The following is an 18225-nucleotide window of genomic DNA, read 5'->3' as shown; positions in this document are numbered from 1 at the left end:
CGTGTGGGCGGCACGGTGGCACAATGGTTAGCACTGCTGCCTCACAGCACCAGAGACCTGGGTTCAATTCCCGCCTCGGGCGACTGACTGTGTGGAGTTTGCACATTCTCCCCATGTCTGCGTGGGTTTCCTCGGGGTGCTCCGAGTCTCCTCCCACGGTCCAAAGATGTGCGGGTCAGGTGAATTGGCCATGCTAAATTGCCCGTAGTGTTAGGTAAGGGGTAAATGTAGGGGTATGGGTGGGTTGCGCTTCGGTGGGTCGGTGTGGACTTGTTGGGCTGTACTTACCTGTAAGTAATCTAATCTAATTGCTAACTTATCAAAGACCTATGCATTGTCTAGCTTCTGTGCTTACTCATGTCACTGTACATTGCACACACATAACTAACAGTATACCTGAATGTCAACTATCTCTTACATGCATATTCTACCTGGGCTAGAATCTATGCAATTATACAAAAAACAACATCAACTTACGAGTTGGGTTGGGATATTTGTACTGACTGGCAACATGACAATCTGAAACAAAACTCCTCGTCACAGAGGTTTATGTTCTGTGTCCCACATAGAATCCCGATAATGTGGAAGCAGGCCATTTGTCCTGTTGAGTTCACACTGACCCTCAGTAGAGCATCCTATCCAGGACCAGTCCCCTTTCCTATCCCTATAACTCTGCATTTACTGTAGCTCATCCGTCTAGACCTTATACACCAGGACACGACAGAGCAATCTAGCATGGCCAATCCACCTAACCTGCACAACTTTTGACTGTGGGAGAAAATCAGACACCCGAATGAAACCTATGCAGACACGGGGAGAATGTGCAAACTCCAAGCAGACAGTCACCTGAGGATGGAATCAATCCTGGGTCCCTGGTGCTGTGAGGCAACAGTGCTAACCACTGAGGCACCCCTTCAGGGGCATAGTGCGCTTGAAGTAAATGATTGATGATAGTGGAGGAGGCTGAAAGGAAATGGACTGTGTATGATACATCTGATGCAAATGGAATTTCGTTGAAGCCTTATGATATGCTGAGTGTGAGGAGTAGATATTTAACATCCTTGGTATGGACATCTGACAGCGAATGGGTAGAGGACTCAGATAAATGTGTGGAGAAGATTGGGAATATAATCCACCTGACGGTCAGTTGTGAGAAATGAGGGATGGAAATCTGGTGAGTTGTGGACCCTCCCTTCTTGTACCTTCCCTCAACAAGGAACATGGTTCTTGGATGGCATCACAGAACAGGCAGCCTTTCCACACACAAATACGCTGAGAAGGCAGTCGGGAGTGTAGTGCTGGAAAAGCACAGCCGGTCAGGAGAGGAGCAGGAGGGTCGGCGATTCAAGCATAACCCCTTCAACACTGAGAAGGGAGTTCAGTTGATAATGTTTATTCTGTGCTCAACTCCACAGTTTTAGCTTTATTTGGATTGAGTTTCTCATTGTTTTGAAAACTGTATCTTTCTTTTCCTTCTGCAGGTGCCCTTTTTCCCTTCCCTCTTTCTCTTCCTCATTCCCTCTCCCAGTAAGAGGATTCCAGCCCGTCCTGGTGATTTGTGAAAGGTATCTGTATGACGTTTAAATAGCAAAATAGGGACCCAAACTGTGCCAATGGCTGTGGTTTTGTGACAATTGAATAGAAGAAGCAATGGCAGCATTGGGCAAGTATTCCAGAATGAAAGAGTAACGTTCCAGAGACGTACAAGGCGGCAAAATTTGAATTCAGTAAAAATCTGGAATGAAACTATATCTAGCCAAGTGGTGACCTTGGAACAACTGTCCATTATTGTACAAACCCATCTGGTTCACTAATACTCTTCAGGGAAGAAAATCTGCCATTCCATTTAACAGGCATTTGGATGGGTATATGAATAAGGAGGGTTTGGAGGGATATGGGCTGGGTTGGACGGGTTGCACCGAAGGGTCTGTTTCCATGCTGTACATCTCTATGACTCTTAACGTGGTCTGGCCTACAGGTGATTCCTGACCCACAGCAATGTGGTTGAGTCATAATTGCAATAATCGCTGGCAATGCCCAAGTCCCATGGTTAAGTAAAATAAGTCCTCTTTCAAAAGCGGGTGCCATGCTGTGGGAAAGCAGCACTGGCTGTGGTATGACATTCTGGGTGAAATGTTAAACTACGCAAACAACCCTAAGATGCTGATGAAGGGAGAGTAATTAGGGTGCTTGCTTTGGTTTTTGGTCATGACTTACTACAAGGTGAAGACAAAAGAGAATACCCCATCACAGTGCCTGGCCTCTCGATAATACCCATTGATCAAGGGCAGCCCCTTATATTCCCCTGAAAGCTGATGGACAGTCTGACTTGGAGGGGTCGCTGCATAGCAACTGCCCACTTGTAGCTGGGTTAATCCTAGCAGGGTCAAGAGTATGCCCGAAATGTCAATGCTGCTGCTCCACGGATGCTGCCTGACCGGCTCCACACTCTCGACTCTCTCCAGCATCTGCAGTCCTCATTTTCTCTACTTAATCCTCACAAGGACCCCCGGACAAGACCCTACGTGATTTTCAATTAACTGCACAAGGGCCTCTAGTGGAGGCAGGGTCAGGGCTTTTGACCACAGGCCTTCCCACACAAAGTGTCATTCCAACAGAGGGTGGACAATGCCTGGGGTTAGCCTACACTACAAGCCAGCCTGATTTAGTGCCCTTCCGGCTCCACGTTTGCCCCTCCTGGGGCTGAAGATTCAGTCCATTGCTGGAGCCGAAAAGGGCGAAGCTGGAAAAGCGCAGCGGGTCAGGCAGCATCCGAGGAGCAAGAGAGTTGGTGTTTCATCAGAAACGGAGGCTGTTGGGAACAAGGCCCAACAACTTTAACATCAGGACAGGGCCAGTTACGAGGGAAGGCTGAAAGTCCAGTTTTGTGACCATGGAAAGCACGGCTCAGTCCCCACAAAGTCTGGGATGCTCCAGGTCAGTTGGAGTTATCGAGACTTAACAGTTTCAGATTATAGACTCCTGACAGAATCATAGAATCCCCATAGTGTGGAAACAGGACCTTCAGAGACAGGACCCAACAAGCCCACACCGACCCTCCGAGGAGCAATCCACCCAGACCCATTCCCCTACCCTATTATTCTACATTTATCTCCGACTAATGAACCTAACTTGCACATCCCTGAGCACTATGCGCAATTTAGCATGGCCAATTCACCCTAACCTGCACAGCTTTGGACTGTGGGAGGAAACCCACGCAAACACGGGGAGAATGTGCAAACTCCACACAGACAGTCGCCCGAGACTGGAATCGAACCTGGGCCCCTGGCGCTGCGAGGCAGCAGTGCTAACCACTGAACGACTATACAAGGAAAGAGATCAAGGCAGCTGGAATCCAGATCCAGGTCCAGCCTGATCGATCGGGATAGTAGACTCGAAGGGACGAATGGTCCACTCCGGAAGAAGGGTCCTGCCCGAAGCATTGACTCTCTGCGGATGCTGCCTGACCTGCTGTGCTTTTTCCAGGGTCACACTTTTTTTTTGACTCTGGTCCATTCCCGTTCCTACCTCCCTGATGTCAGCTATAGGAATGGTTGGCTGTTGGTACTTATCCCCTTGAACTTTGGAAAGGTTAAAAACATTTCAAACACCAGCTATTTTACAGACAAACCTTCCAAACCGTTGTGTGTGAAGAATCACACATTAGGAGATTAGCTCAGCATATCGAGAGTCAAGCAATGTCACCAGGTGATTGATGATCATGTCGGACAGATTGAAGCAGTTGAGCTATAATCTGGAATATTTGTTCACCACACATCGCAAAGCTGAACCTAAAGCAATGTGGTTAGCCTTGTTTCCAATAGGTTTTCTCCCCACCCCCCAAACAACCCGAAACCCAAATTTCCCAAACCTACCACAACCGAGATCCATTGCTTGTCTCTGCTCAGATGTACTCACCTCCGTCTGAATTGGCCAGCGCCTAGGAAAGAACACAGAAAGACGTGAGAGATTTCGCTCAAGGAGGTGAGTAAACTGTTTGACTTTATTGTATTCGCGTCCACATCAACAAGTCAGCAGCACCCGACCAGTTTTCAGGACTGCCGCCATCCCTATGAGCTACTGTGCACATAAATTCAACCTGTCAAAAAGGGCGAGGTCGCAGGTCATTGGAATGTAGTTGATGCCAGAGTGAGGGTCAAGAACAGAGATTGCTGGAAAAGCTCAGTAGGTCTGGCAGAAATTAAAGAAGGGCTTATGCCCAAAACGTCGATTCTCCTGTTCCTTGGATGCTGCCTGACCTGCTGCGCTTTTCCAGCAACACATTTTCAGCTCTGATCTCCAGCATCTGCAGTCCTCACTTTCTCCTGGCAGAAATCAAAGTTAACATTTCTGATCCAGTGACCCTTCCTCAGAATTACATCTTACAGCATCCGCAGTTACTAATGTTTTCATTCAGGGTGGGTGTCGGTGGGTCTAGTATACTTTTTTGCACTTAACTTTCCTTATATTGAAATGGCCACCTGCCCCTGCCATTCTAACAATGTCTGCACTCTTCAATGCTGTAAAAGGTGATATATAAATGCAATTGTTGATATGTCTGTCCCTCTGAGCTACCTTTTTTAGACACTCACACTGTAACAATTGTTAAGAGTATGGCTGGAAGAGGGCACATCGGCTCTGGTCACTGATTCAGAGCCAAACAAACTTCCCAAAATAGTACCATCTCATAAATGAGCAAATGCCTGGGAGTATGGTGGACAAATGTAAGGAAACTAAAACTATGTACAAGGATATAGGTCCGCAGAGGTTCAACAGACCGATTCCTGGGATGGTGGTTATTTGCATTGCATTAATCTTCACTGTGGGATCACACAAATGCTTTAAAACCAAGATTAAACATCCCCATCTTCAATGATGGGGGAGTCCAACATTTCATTGCAAATGATAACGATGATACAGCAGTCTTCAGCCAGGAGTGCTGAGTGGATGATCCATCTCAGCCTCCTCCAGTGGTCCCCAGCATCAGTCACCAACCAACTTGTTTCACTCCCCATGATCTCAAGGAACATGTTGAAGGCACTTGGATATTGCAAAGGCTGTGGGCCCTGCCAACATTCTGGCTATAGTACTGAAGACGTGTGCTCCAGAACCTGCTGCTCCCCTCGTCAAGCTGTTCCAGTCCAGGTACAACACTGGCATCTACCCGACAGTGTGGAAATTGCCCAGGTATGTGTTGTTCATCATAGAATAGATTAGAATCCCTACTGTGTGGATTCAGGCCATTTAGCCCAACAAGTCCACGCCGACCCTCCGAAGAGTAACCCACCCAGACCCATTCCCCTACCCTATTACTCTACATTTCCCATGATTAATGCACCTTACCTACATATCCCTGAACACTATGGACAATATTAGCATGGCCAATTCACCTAACCAGCACATTGTTGGACTGTGGAAGGAACCCAGAGCACCCAGAGGAAACTCATAAAAAGATGAAATCCAACTTGCCCAATTTCCGCTCCGTCAGTCTACTGTCAATCATCAGTAACGTGATGGAAGGTGTTATCAACACCCGCTCAGCAACAACCTGCTCAGTGTCGACCAGATTGGGATCTGTCATCTCCTGAGCTCATTACAGCCTTGGTTCAAACATGGACAAAAGAGCCGAATTGCAGAGGGGAGGGGAGAGTGACAGTCGTTAACATCAAGGCCGCATTCAAGGTGGCTTACGTTCCAGTGTAGCACTAAGAAGCCCTTGCAAACCGGAAGCCAATCGGAATCAGTGTAGGGGGGTGGGTGGGTGGGGTGTGGGAGGGAATATGCTGCACTGGTTGGAGTTACACCTGGCACAGAGGAAGATGGTCTTTACTGTTGCAGGTCAATCCTCTCAGCTCCAAGCCATCTTTGTAGGAGTTCCTTGGATTAGTGTCAACATCCTGGGGGTTACCATTGACCGGACGTTGAACTAGATCAGCGTATAAATACTACAGCTCCAACAGCAGATCAGGATAGGAATACCCCAGCGAGTAACTCATCTCGTGTCTCCCCCACAAAGCCTATCCGATATCTACAAGGCACAAGTCAGGAGTGTGATGGAATCCTCTCCATGTGCCTGGGTAAATGTAGCTCCAACAACACTCAAGAAGCTTGACACCATCCAGGGCAAAGCAGCCCCCCGATTGGTACCACAGACACAAACATCCACACCCTCCACCACCAATGCTCAGTCACAACAATGTGTACCATCTACAAGATGCACTGCCGAAGTTCCCCAAGAACTAGATAACACCTTCCAAACACATGATCAGGAGCATCAAATGAGCCAGGTAACAAATACATTGGAATACCACCTACAAGGTCCTCCTCTAAGCTGCTCACTATCCTGATCCTGATCTGGAAATATATCGCCCTTCCTGCAATGTCATTGAGTCAATATCCTCAAATTCCCTCCCTAATGGCATTGTGGGTAAACCTACAGCACATTGACCACAGCCAACGCCACCTTCTCAATGGGGCAACTAGGGGCATGCAATAAATGCTGGTCCAGCCAGTGATGCCCATGTCCCAGGAATAACATCACCAGGAAGGGGTTTGGGAAGAGAGAGGCAATCTATAGATCTAGCAAAGGGTGCTGGCTTCCTCAAAGAACTCCACATACAAGGAGGGACTTAGAATGGCTGAGATTCTATTATTAGAACACTACAATAACAATATGTGCATAACACCACTCAGAGCAAAGTGCAAAAAGTGTTGTCAGTTGCCTGCCGACTGACATCAGGAGGTATCAGAGGAATGGCCAAAGAGGCAATCTGTGGGCACAGCCTTCACAAAGATACCACAAGTAAGCCTCCATGTCTCAGTGAGGGAAGAAGATTGCTGGAAATCTACTCACAACACAAGTCGAAGAGAGAATAAGTCTCACAACAGCATTGTCTCCTGGAGCAGTGCCCAGGCAAAGTCCATCTCTTCACCCAGCGAGTCTTCCCACCATCCCTGCCTTTCCTTTTTGGCACCTCCCTGCCTGTCCATCTTAGCTGCTCACCAGCACTTCCCCACTCCATCCCATCCTCTAACTCTAACTCACTGGGTCCTGGTAATTTGTTCCCTGCAAACCCAAGATCCATGGCTCCCCTTCTTCTGGTGGAAGATCCAAGCCTGTGGTATACCACACTCTCAGTGGTTCCTGCTGAATCCAGAAGGCTCCCACTAGCTCTCACAGGGGTAGAACGTTCTCCTCCTTACTGAGTGGGGGCAATAAATGACTTAAAAGTTCCAGCTCAGGGAATTGTTTACCTCTCCATGGCTTATAAGGTCTTCCTAAATGAGGCAGACAAAAACCCATGACAATATGGCAGGTCTAAGCCCTCTGGCAGCGAGAAAGAATGGAAGTGTCTTTATTGTCAATGGAACCATCTCTGAGTCACATTCCAACAAAGGCACATATCCTCAATTCATCATCAAAACACTAGAAACAGCCAATGTGGCTGCACTGCCAACTCATGGACTAGACAGGAAGAGCTACTGCCATGTACTCATGCCAACAAGATGTGAATGTTACTGATGCCAACATATTACATGTACAAAATTATGAGAGGAATAGATAGAGTCAATAGCCAGAAGGTGTCAGGGGAATGGCCAAAGAGGCAACCTGTGGGCACTATCTTCACAAAAATGCCACAAGTAAGTCTCCATGTCTCAGTGAGGGAAGAAGATGTTGACTGGAAATCTACTCATACAACACAAGTCGGAAAGAGAATGGGTCTCACAACAACACTGTCTCTTGGAGCAGTGCCCAGTCAGAGTCCAGCTCTTCATCCAGAGAGTCTTCCCAGGGTAGGATTGACTGGTACGAGAAGTCATAGTTTGAAGATATTAGGAGGAAGATATAAAGGAGATGTCAGAGGAAGATTCTTTACGCAGAGAGTTGTGAATGCATGGGATGTGTTACCAGCGGTGATGGTGGAAGCAGAGTCACTGGGAACATTTAAGCAATTGCTTGACATGCACATGGATAGCAGTGAGTTGAGGGGTGCGTAGGGTAAGACACTATATTTTACATTAAGATTAAATCTCGGCAAAACATCATGGGCCAAAGGGCCTGTTCTGTGCTGTACTCTTCTATGTTCTATCTATAGCTGGCATCACTCCGGGACTGAAATTCGCATATTCATGCTTCATAGGTTTCATTGCTATCTCCTTTGCCCAAAGAATACAGCTCTTGTTGCTAGATGCTGAAAGTCTCATCCTTTGAGTGTAATTTGAAATGGAGGACCAAGTGAAGCTCTTTTCAGGACCAGGAGTAGAGGATCTTAGAGGAAACTTGGGTTTCTTCAGTGGAATCTTGTCGGGATCTGAGCGACACGGGCTGTGGCTCAGTTAGTGGTGGAAATGTGTGAGGATCTCTGTGAGGCCTTTCTTGGCATCGGGGGAAAGTTGTCTTAATGTTTATTGTTTTTGCTGGTTGGTGTGGTGAGGTTCTCACTGAACAACGGAAAGTTGCCAAAGAGAAGGAATTGTAACTTGTGAAATGTCTCATTAATGACACAACGACCGTCCATGATATTCAGCTTCCTGTTTTACCAAACGTTCCAGACATTAAGAATTTTCAACATGGGAGTCAGAGTAGAATGATTAGGTTAGACTACTTACAGTAAGGGAGAACGTGCAAACTCCACACAGCCTGAGGTGGGAATTGAACCCGGGACTCTGGCGCTGTGAGGCAGCAGTGCTAACCACTGTGCCACCGTGCTGCCCACTGGCTCCAAAGGATCTTCATGTTAGACAGCACGCACCAATCATAGAATCATAGATGCGTGCAGCTCTGAAACTTAGAATCACAAAAGCCCTACAGTGTGGAAAGTGGCCATTCAGCCCATCAAATCTGCACCAACCTTCTGAAGAGCATCTCACCCAGACCCACCACCTACTCTGTCCCAATAACCCTGAATTCCTACATTTTCCATGTTTAGTCCATCCAGCCTACGCATCCCTGGACACTATGGGTAATTTGGCAAGGTCAATCCTCCCTAACCTGCACATCTTTGGACTGTGGGCGGAAACCAGAGCAAACCCACGTAGACAAAGGGTGTACTTGCAAACTCCGCACAGGCAGTTACCCGAGCTGGAATCGAACCCAGGTCCTTGGCACTGAGAGGCAGCAGCGCTAACCTCTGAGCCCCCATGCTGCCCATTGGGCTCCTCAGGGAACTCTCCATGGGCACCAGCCACATGTACGCCACGTTCAAAGCCATTAGCATCCAACATACACCAGCTTCGAAGAATCCTCACGGCACATCACTGATCCACTAACTGGATGCTTCTACAGCTCAGTTCTGCATCTCAGTGTGCAGCAGTAACTATTTGGTTTCACAGGTCGGAGCAGTATTGAGGTATAATGTTCTATGTTCTATCACTGTAGTGCTCTGCAAGGACACTTTGCAATTAGGACATGCCCCCATCTTATGGACAGGACTAGGTTGTATCTCTGCGCTCTTTGCTCACTGTCACCCACACAATGACTCACACTGAGCACATCTGGGTGCTCACTGCATCCCTGTCTCACATTGTCTTTTTGTACTTGCATCCTTGACCCAGAGAAGCCAGTGCAGTGCTGCTATTATCTCGCCATTAAGCATCAGACTGAAAGCCAGGAAACCTTCCGTAGTTTTTGGCAGAACCTCAGGGCGTGGCTTTCATTGAGGAGATCCGGACACAGTATGTTCAGAGCAGCTTTGGATGCTATTCCAGGGGTTTAGGCAAACAGTCATCCACTTCGAGTGGTCAGAGTCAGGAAACTCTCCACATTATGAGTGAATAGCTGAATATAAGGCAGCACACTACCTATTTTGATTCATTTTGCCCTACTGTGGGCTGTTTTCCTTCTGGGATTGAGAGACAGGCAAGTATTAAGGGCAATGAAAGTGAGTGGCACAGCAGTAGGTTTTGGTGCCAGTGGGGAGTTATGCCAAGTGAATGAGCATGCACTACAGAGCGCATGTCGGGTCAGTGGTGTCACAGGTTCAACTGGGTGGGAGGGAAGATATTGCAGGAATAGTGAGTGTGATTGACCATGCGCCTTGACGGGAGATCGATATAGTAGCAGAGATACGGATGGCACGGTGACTCAGTGGTTAGCCCTGCTGCCTCACAGCACCAGGGACCCGGGTTTGATTCCAGCCTCAGGTGACTGTCTGTGTGGAGTTTGCATATTCTCCCCGTGTCTCTGTGGGTTTCCTCCAGGTGCTCCCCTTTCCTCCCACAGTCCAAAGATGTGCAGGTTAGGTGGATAATTAATTACAGTGTCACGCAACTTATACGACATTTGTTCAATATATCATATGATCCTGTCCCACAACTACCTGAAGAAGGAGCAGCGCTCCGAAAGCTAGTGCTTCCAAATAAACCTGTTGGACTATAGCCTGATGTGGTGTGATTTTTTTTTAAACTTTGTCCACCCCAGTCCAACACCGGAACCTCAAAGTCATTTAAGAAGGTGAGTTTATTACGGTAACTCACTCAGCCTCACTTGGTTAAAAAATACCCTCCAAAAACATTATCCAAAATAAACACTATTCAACCGAATCTGTCCTGACAAGTGTAAGTCAAATAGCTTTACGATTGGGTTTTTTCAGTAATATTGAAACAATATTGTCAAAACTAATAACAGAATGTCACCATTCAAGGCTTTCTCTGTGTGGGATAAAAATAGCTGCACTGGTTATAGATCCTGCTGTCGACTGGCACTCTGTGTACTGTAACTAACTAAAGCGCTTGAATTAAATTCAAGCATCGATTGGCAATTAATTGTACAGTGTAATCATTTAGCTCACGTCCCTCCAGCCCAGTTCAGGTTTGGATCTACAAAGTGCACACCTTTAATCTTTGTTCTCGTGGTACCAACAGACTTCTTCTAATTTCTTCATATATTGCCTTATCTTCTATAAAAAGAATGAAATATGCTGCTCTGACTCACCTTGTACACTTCAACAGCTATAATAGGGTGGCACAGTGACTCACTGGTTAGCTCTGCTGCCTCAGCGCCAGAGACGTGGGCTCGATTTCACCCTCAGGTGACTGTCTGAGTGGAGTTTGCACATTCTCCCCGTGTCTGTGTATGTGTTTCCTTCAGATGCTCCCACAGTCCAAAGCTGTGCAGGTTAGGTGGATTGGCCATGCTAAATTACCCATTCTGTTCAGGGATGTGCAGGTTACGGTGGATTGGCCATGCTAAATTACCCATTCTGTTCAGGGATGTGCAGGTTACGGTGGATTGGCCATGCTAAATTGCCCATTCTGTTCAGGGATGCGCAGGCTAGGGTGGATTGGCCAAGCTAAATTGCCCATTGAGTTCAGGGATGTGCAGGCTAGGGTGGATTAGCCATGCAAAATTGCCCATAGTGATCAGGAATTTGCAGGTTAGGGTGGATTGTCCATGCTAAATTGCCCATTGAGTTCAGGGATGTGCAGGTTAGGGTGGATTGTCCATGCTAAATTGCCCATTGTGTTCAGGGATGTGCAGGTTAGGGTGGATTGGCCATGCTAAATTGCCCATTGTGTTCAGGGATGTGCAGGTTAGGGTGGATTGGCTATGCTAAATTGCCCATTGTGTTCAGGGATGTGCAGGTTAGGATGGATTGGCCAAGCTAAATTGCCCATTGTGTTCAGGGATGTGCAGGTTAGGGTGGATTGGCCATGCTAAATTGCCCATTGTGTTCAGGGATGTGCAGGCTAGGGTGGATTGGCCATGCTAAATTACCCATTGTGATCAGGAATTTGCAGGTTAGGGTGGATTGGCCATGCTAAATTGCCCATTGTGATCGGGAATTTGCAGGTTAGGGTGGATTGGCTGGGATAAATTGCCCATTGAGTTCAAGGATGTGCAAGTTAGGGTGGATTGGCCATGCTGAATTGCCCATAGTGATCAGGGATGTGCAGGTTAGGGTGGGTTGGCCATGGGAAATGCTGGGTTGCAGAAATGGGGTGAGACTCGAGCAGACAAATGGCCTTCCACACTGCAGGGATTCTATGATAATTACTCCACACTGCAGGGATTCTGTGATAATTACTCTATGATAACATGAAAGCATTACTTTGCCTTTGGTTTTTTCCTCCGGGTTAACACTGAAATAAGTTGACATGTTAAAATCACATTACAGTGTAGTTATTGTTGCAATATAGGAGATATGTCTAAACTGCACACAGCGATTCCCAAAAGGGGCAATGTGACAACACCTCGAGGTCCCATTCTTGTCGTTAAACTCTGACTGAGGCATCAACACCAGGGCAGTAATCATCATCGGGACAGGAGCTTCCCTACTCTGGCCAGCACTTATCACCCATCTCGACGGCTGCACTCCTCATCCTGTTCCAATCCCATGCCACATCCTTTCAGAGAGCAGTTACTGTGGTGGATTTGGAATCATTTCCAGCCCCAGACCAGGTCAAGATAATTTTCCTGAAGACATTAATGAAGCAAATAGAAATATTTTCCTGATAACCTGGCAGTTTCAAAATGAAAGAGACAAACATTTACTGCAGATGTATTTATTGATGTGGCATTTCCTTAGCTGCTGTGATGGGATTCAAACTCCTATTGCTGCTGTGTTTGTCTTAATACTCCAACTCAGCAAAATACTCCAACCCTGCTTATGTCTCGAGGAATTAAGGGCTATGGGGAGAATGCGGGTAAGTGGAGTTGAAATGCCCATTAGCCATGATTGAATGGCGGAGTGGACTCGATGGGCCGAATGGCCTTACTTCGACTCCTATGTCTTATGGTCTTATGGTATTTGACTGATCATTTGGATCTCTTAATGAATGCCTTTACCACTGCAAGCCCTCTGTCTCTAGTACATAGATCATAGAACATAGAACAGTACAGCACAGAACAGGCCCTTCAGCCCACAATGTTGTGCCGACCATTGATCCTCATGTATGCGCCCTCAAATTTCTGTGACCATATACATGTCCAGCTGTCTCTTAAATGTCCCCAGTGACCTTGCTTTCACAACTGCTGCTAGCAACGCATTCCATGCTCTCACAACTCTCTCTGTAAAGAACCCGCCTCTGACATCCCCTCTATACTTTCCTCCAACCAGCTTAAAACTATGACCCCTCGTGTTAGCCATTTCTGCCCTGGAAAATAGTCTCTGGCTATTGACTTTATCTATGCCTCTCAATATCTTGTATACCTCAATTAGGTCCCCTCTCCTCCTCCTTTTCTCCAATGAAAAATGTCCGAGCTCAGTCAACCTCTCTTCGTAAGATAAGCCCTCCAGTCCAGCAGCATCCTGGTAAATCTCCTCTGAACCCTCTCCAAAGCATCCACATCTTTCCTATAATAGGGCGACCAGAACTGGATGCAGTATTCCAAGTGCAGTCTAACCAAAGTTTTATAGAGCTGCAACAAGATCTCACAACTCTTAAACTCAATCCCCCTGTTAATGAAAGCCAAAACACCATATGCTTTCTTAATAACCCTGTCCACTTGGGTGGCCATTTTAAGGGATCTATGTACCTGCACACCAAGATCCCTCTGTTCCTCCACACTGCCAAGAATCCTATCCTTAATCCTGTACTCAGCTTTCAAATTCGACCTTCCAAAATGCATCACCTCACATTTATCCAGGTTGAACTCCATCTGCCACCTCTCAGCCCATCTCTGCATCCTGTCAATGTCATGATGCAGCCTACAACAGTCCTCGATACTGTCAACGACACCTCCAACCTTTGTGTCGTCTGAAAACTTGCTAACCCATCCTTCAATCTCCTCATCCAAGTCATTAATAAAAATTACAAAGAGTAGAGGCCCAAGGACAGAGCCCTGTGGAACAACACTCACCACAGACTTCCAGGCAGAGTATTTTCCTTCTACTACTACTTGCTGTCTTCTGTTGGCCAGCCAACTCTGTATCTAGACAGCTAAGTTCCATTGTATCCTATTCCTCCTGACCTTCTGAACGAGCCTACCATGGGGAACCTTATCAAAGGCCTTGCTGAAGTCCATAAACACCACATCCACAACTCGACCCTCATCAACTTTTCTAGTCACATCTCGACCCTCATCAACTTTTCTAGTCACATCCTCAAAGAACTTGATAAGGTTTGTGAGGCATGAACTGCCCCTCACAAAGCCGTGTTGACTGCATTTAATCGAGCCATGCTCTTCCAGATGGTCATAAATCCTATCGCTCAGAATCCTTTCTAACACCTTGCAGACGACAGACGTGAGACTGACTGGTCTGTAATTGCCGGGGATTTCCCTATTTCCTTCTTGAAGAGAGGAATTACATTTGCCTCTCTCCAGTCCTCAGGTACGACTCCAGTGGAGAGCGAGGATGCAAAGATCTTCGCAAGTGGCGAAGCAATTGCATTTCTCATTTCCCAAAGCAGCTGAGGGCAAATCTGGTCCGGGCCTGGCGACTTGTCAATCTTAATGTTTGACAAAATTTTCAGCACATCAGCTTCCTCTCTCTCTATCCAAAAGTCCATTCTGTATTTTCTCTAGAATACTGTAGAATATTGGTTGACCATCCTTACATTCTAGAGCATCTGGTTCACTGAATGAAGAGAAATCTTCTCATCACTCTTCTTTAAGTGAAAACTTTTAATGCATTTTCTTGGTTACCAAGGTTCCTTCTGGTGACAACACTTCCTCCTTATTTCTGCATCATCCATTCTTCACAAAATGCCTTCATAATATCAATGGATCTCCCCTTAACCTTCTCTCCAGGAAGAAGACCCTTTTTCTTTATAATCTCTTATTTCTGGTCCTGTTCCTCAGAATTTTCTTCCTGTTATCCTGATGTGCTCTCTAATGATCTTCCCTCACAGAACAAACATCTCCAATAATCAAATGGACATGCCATGTATCTCACTGCTGCTTGGGGAGCCTTACTGTACACAGCTTGCTTTCTGCATTGAAGGTCGAAGTGACGATCTGACCTTGCAAGTACTTTGGGATGGGCTGAGAGCACAACTTACTTTGTACTCACCCCGATACATGGATATAACACAAAGGAGTCAGCTGACTAGAGGATTATTGCCATGAATTTTAATCAGGGTTGAGAGACAAAGGCAGTGACTTACTTCATAGAGATCTAGTTGTACTGTGGGCTGAATGCTTTCTGTCTTTAAAGGTCATTTGAATCGATACGCACAGGGGAAATGACGCCCAACCTGCTACTATTCTCCACTGACCTCAATGGAATTTAACTGGGTGAGCTGGTAAGCCACGAAATAACTCTGACTTTATTCAAAATAATTTTTAATGACATTGTGCATGTGGGGACTTCCCTGCAGTAGTAGCTAACCTTCACTCATTTCTTTTCTGCAAAACCTAATGAGAAAAGGAATGCGTCTGCCCGTCAACGCATTGACTCAAGGCCAGGCTAAGGTCTCAGGAGAGCCATTACTGTGATCAGAGTCAAGAGTGCTGATTTTAATCAAGCTGCAACCTGCTACTGGCACCTCGTAAAATGTGTAGTGAAAAGTTTACCTCCTCCTTCCTGACACTGACTTGCCCTGTAGCTGTCCACTGAATCTTTCACATGGGTGGACTCGGCATCCGAAGGACAGATTTCTGTGCTGTGTTGTTCTTTGTTCTTATCTCTTTGGAGAAGACTCGAGTGTTCATTGAATGAAACGGCAAAGCATGCCATCTCAAGTGAATGTAAAATGTCCCAGCCCTACAATTACAAGGGAGAGCAGAAACGGACCCTTCTACCCACCACTCTCCACCCAGTACCCCAGTCAAAATCTGTCCCTCAATGTTACCTCTCCTGTGTCATCCCACAGTCTCCAGGCATTGAAGTTTACCCTCCAGAACTCTACTGCAGGAAAGACATTTCACCGACCTCCAACAACCACAACCATCTCCTTTAGAGCTAGGCATGATCCAACCAGTAAAGACGTTTCCTCTAATTCTCATTGACTCTCCTTCTACCAAAGCTCATTGATGTCACACTCAGTGAAATGTGGCCTTCTTATCACTCTCCCCTCCCCTCTGGAATCCAGCTCTTTTGTCCATGTTTGAACCAAAGCTGTAATGAGGTTAGGAGCTGAATGGCCCTGGAAGAGCCCCAACTGGGTGTCACTGAGCAGGTTATTGCTGAGTGGGTGCAGCTTGATAGCTCTGTTGATGGCATCATTACGTAAATGTCAAAATCACTTATGACAGGAACTTTTTTCTCCATTTGAGTCCATTTATGGCTCCTCCTGCCTATTGGCATCCAGATCGCAAGGTCTGAAGTTCAATTTCACATTGTCTTTAGTTTGGAACGTTCTGTGGCATGGATTTCCAAGTTCAACTGGCAGCACAGTGCATCCTTTGGTCGCCAGGAATCTTCCACTCGGGCAACATGACCCACTCAGCAAAGCTCAGCTCTAAGTACCAGACAATCAAGGCGAGATGTGCAGCACTTTGGAAAAACCTCAGAATTGGGAATGTTGTCCTGTCATCTAGTATTGCAGTCTTTTTTTTAATTTCAGAAACGGAAGTTATTTGACTCAGTAAATAAGCAGTAAGACAATAAAGGAGCAGTAACAGATTTTTAAGAGGAATCACATAATCCTCAGTGTCGAAATCTTCCATTAAGAAAGAAAGACTGCATCAGAAGGATAAAATGTCCAGAGCGAACTAAGATGGTTAAGGATGGTATCATTTAAATTGGGAGGCGGGAGTTGACGAGATTCAATAAAATATGGAGCTGGAAATAGCACAGCAAATCAAACAGCAACAGAGAAGCAGGAGATGAATAAGGTGTAAAATGACACAAAGAATAGGGGCAAGCCACTGGGAAAATCGAGGATGTCATTAAAAATGAGGAAGGAAATAGATGAAGAGAGTAAACTGGGAAGAAATATAAAAGCAGCCATTAAGAGCGTTTACAACTATGTTAAAAAGGGAAGAAAGCTAATGTCATTGCTGGAGACTTAGAGAATGAGACTGAGGAATTAATGATGGCAAGCAATAAATGGCAGAGATGTGAAATAAATATTTTGTAGCTCTTTGCACAGTTGAAGAGACTAAAAGTATTCTAATAATAGTAGGAAATTAGAGTACAAAAGAGACAAAAGTACTTAAAATAATGATTATCACAAGAGAAAAGGTATCATTAAAACTAATAAACTATTAAACTTGTAAAACTAGAGTGGCAGGGTGACTCAGTGGTTTGCACTGCTGCCTCACGGTGCCAGAGGCCCAGGTCCAGTTCCAGCTTCGGGTGACTATCTGTGCAGAGTTTGCACATTCTCCCTGGGTCTGTGTGGGTTTCTTCCGGGAGCTCTGGTTTCCTCCTGCAGTCCAAAGATGTGCAGGTTAGGTGAAATTGACCGTGCTAAATTGCCCATTGTGTTCAGGGATATGTTGGTTAGGTGCATTAGTCAGGGGAAATGCAGCATAATGTGGAGGTGCTGGTGTTGGACTCGGGTGAGCAAAGTTAGAAGTCACACAACACCAGGTTATAATCTAACAGGTTTACTTGAAATCACGTGAATTCAGAAATAGTAAGGTAAGACAGGTGGGTGCGTGCCCGGAGAGATGATGCAGGATAAATATTCTTAGACTTCTGGGGCTCTGATTATGGCTCTGGAAGAGATGTCATCTGTACATTCAAATAAAAACAAAGCTACGCAGGTGCAGAGTCCCAAAATCACTTGGACTTGTGACATTAACTTTGTTTCTCTCTCAGCAGATGCTGCCAGGCACGCTGAGTTTTCCAGCAATTTCTGATTTTGTTTGACACTTGTAAAATCCAACGGGTTGCAATTGGACAGAGCCAGGACTGAATTCCTAGTGGGGCATTTTGCTAGTCAGAGAGTCAGAGGTGTATAGCATATAGCATGGAAACAAATCCCTCGAACTCAGAACCGCCTTCCTAACCTGCAATCTTCTTCCTGACCTCTCCGCCCCCACCCCACTCCGGCATATCACCCTCACCTTGACCTCCTTCCACCTATCACATCTCCATCACCCCTCCCCCAAGTCCCTCCTCCCTACCTTTCATCTTAGCCTGTTGGGCACACTTTCCTCATTCCTGAAGAAAGGCTTATGCCCGAAACGTCGAATCTCCTGTTCCCTGGATGCTGCGCTTTTTCAGCAAACAAATCCTTCTGTCCAACTTGTCCATGCCAACCAGCTATCTCAACCCAATCTAGTCCCATTTGCCAGCATTTGGATCATATCCCTCTAAATCTTTCCGATTCATATACCCATCCGGTTGCCGCTTAAATGTTGCAATTGTACCAGCCTCCACCACTTCCTCT

General features: G+C 46.2%; 1 protein-coding gene across 2 annotated transcripts in view; it reads right to left on the bottom strand.

Moving 5' to 3' along the window:
• LOC132823142 (regulator of G-protein signaling 14-like) overlaps positions 1-18225 on the bottom strand; it is a 100978-nt gene that overhangs the window by 68443 nt on the left and 14310 nt on the right. For both annotated transcript variants that reach the window (XM_060836705.1, XM_060836706.1), the window contains exon 2: positions 3876-3940. In XM_060836705.1, coding sequence (XP_060692688.1) covers positions 3876-3940 — 65 coding nt within the window. The remainder of the gene's footprint in view (positions 1-3875; positions 3941-18225) is intronic.

The sequence above is a fragment of the Hemiscyllium ocellatum genome, chromosome 16 (assembly GCF_020745735.1).
Source record: "Hemiscyllium ocellatum isolate sHemOce1 chromosome 16, sHemOce1.pat.X.cur, whole genome shotgun sequence".
Classification (NCBI taxonomy): domain Eukaryota; kingdom Metazoa; phylum Chordata; class Chondrichthyes; order Orectolobiformes; family Hemiscylliidae; genus Hemiscyllium; species Hemiscyllium ocellatum.
This window is presented reverse-complemented; position numbering and strand designations above follow the sequence as displayed.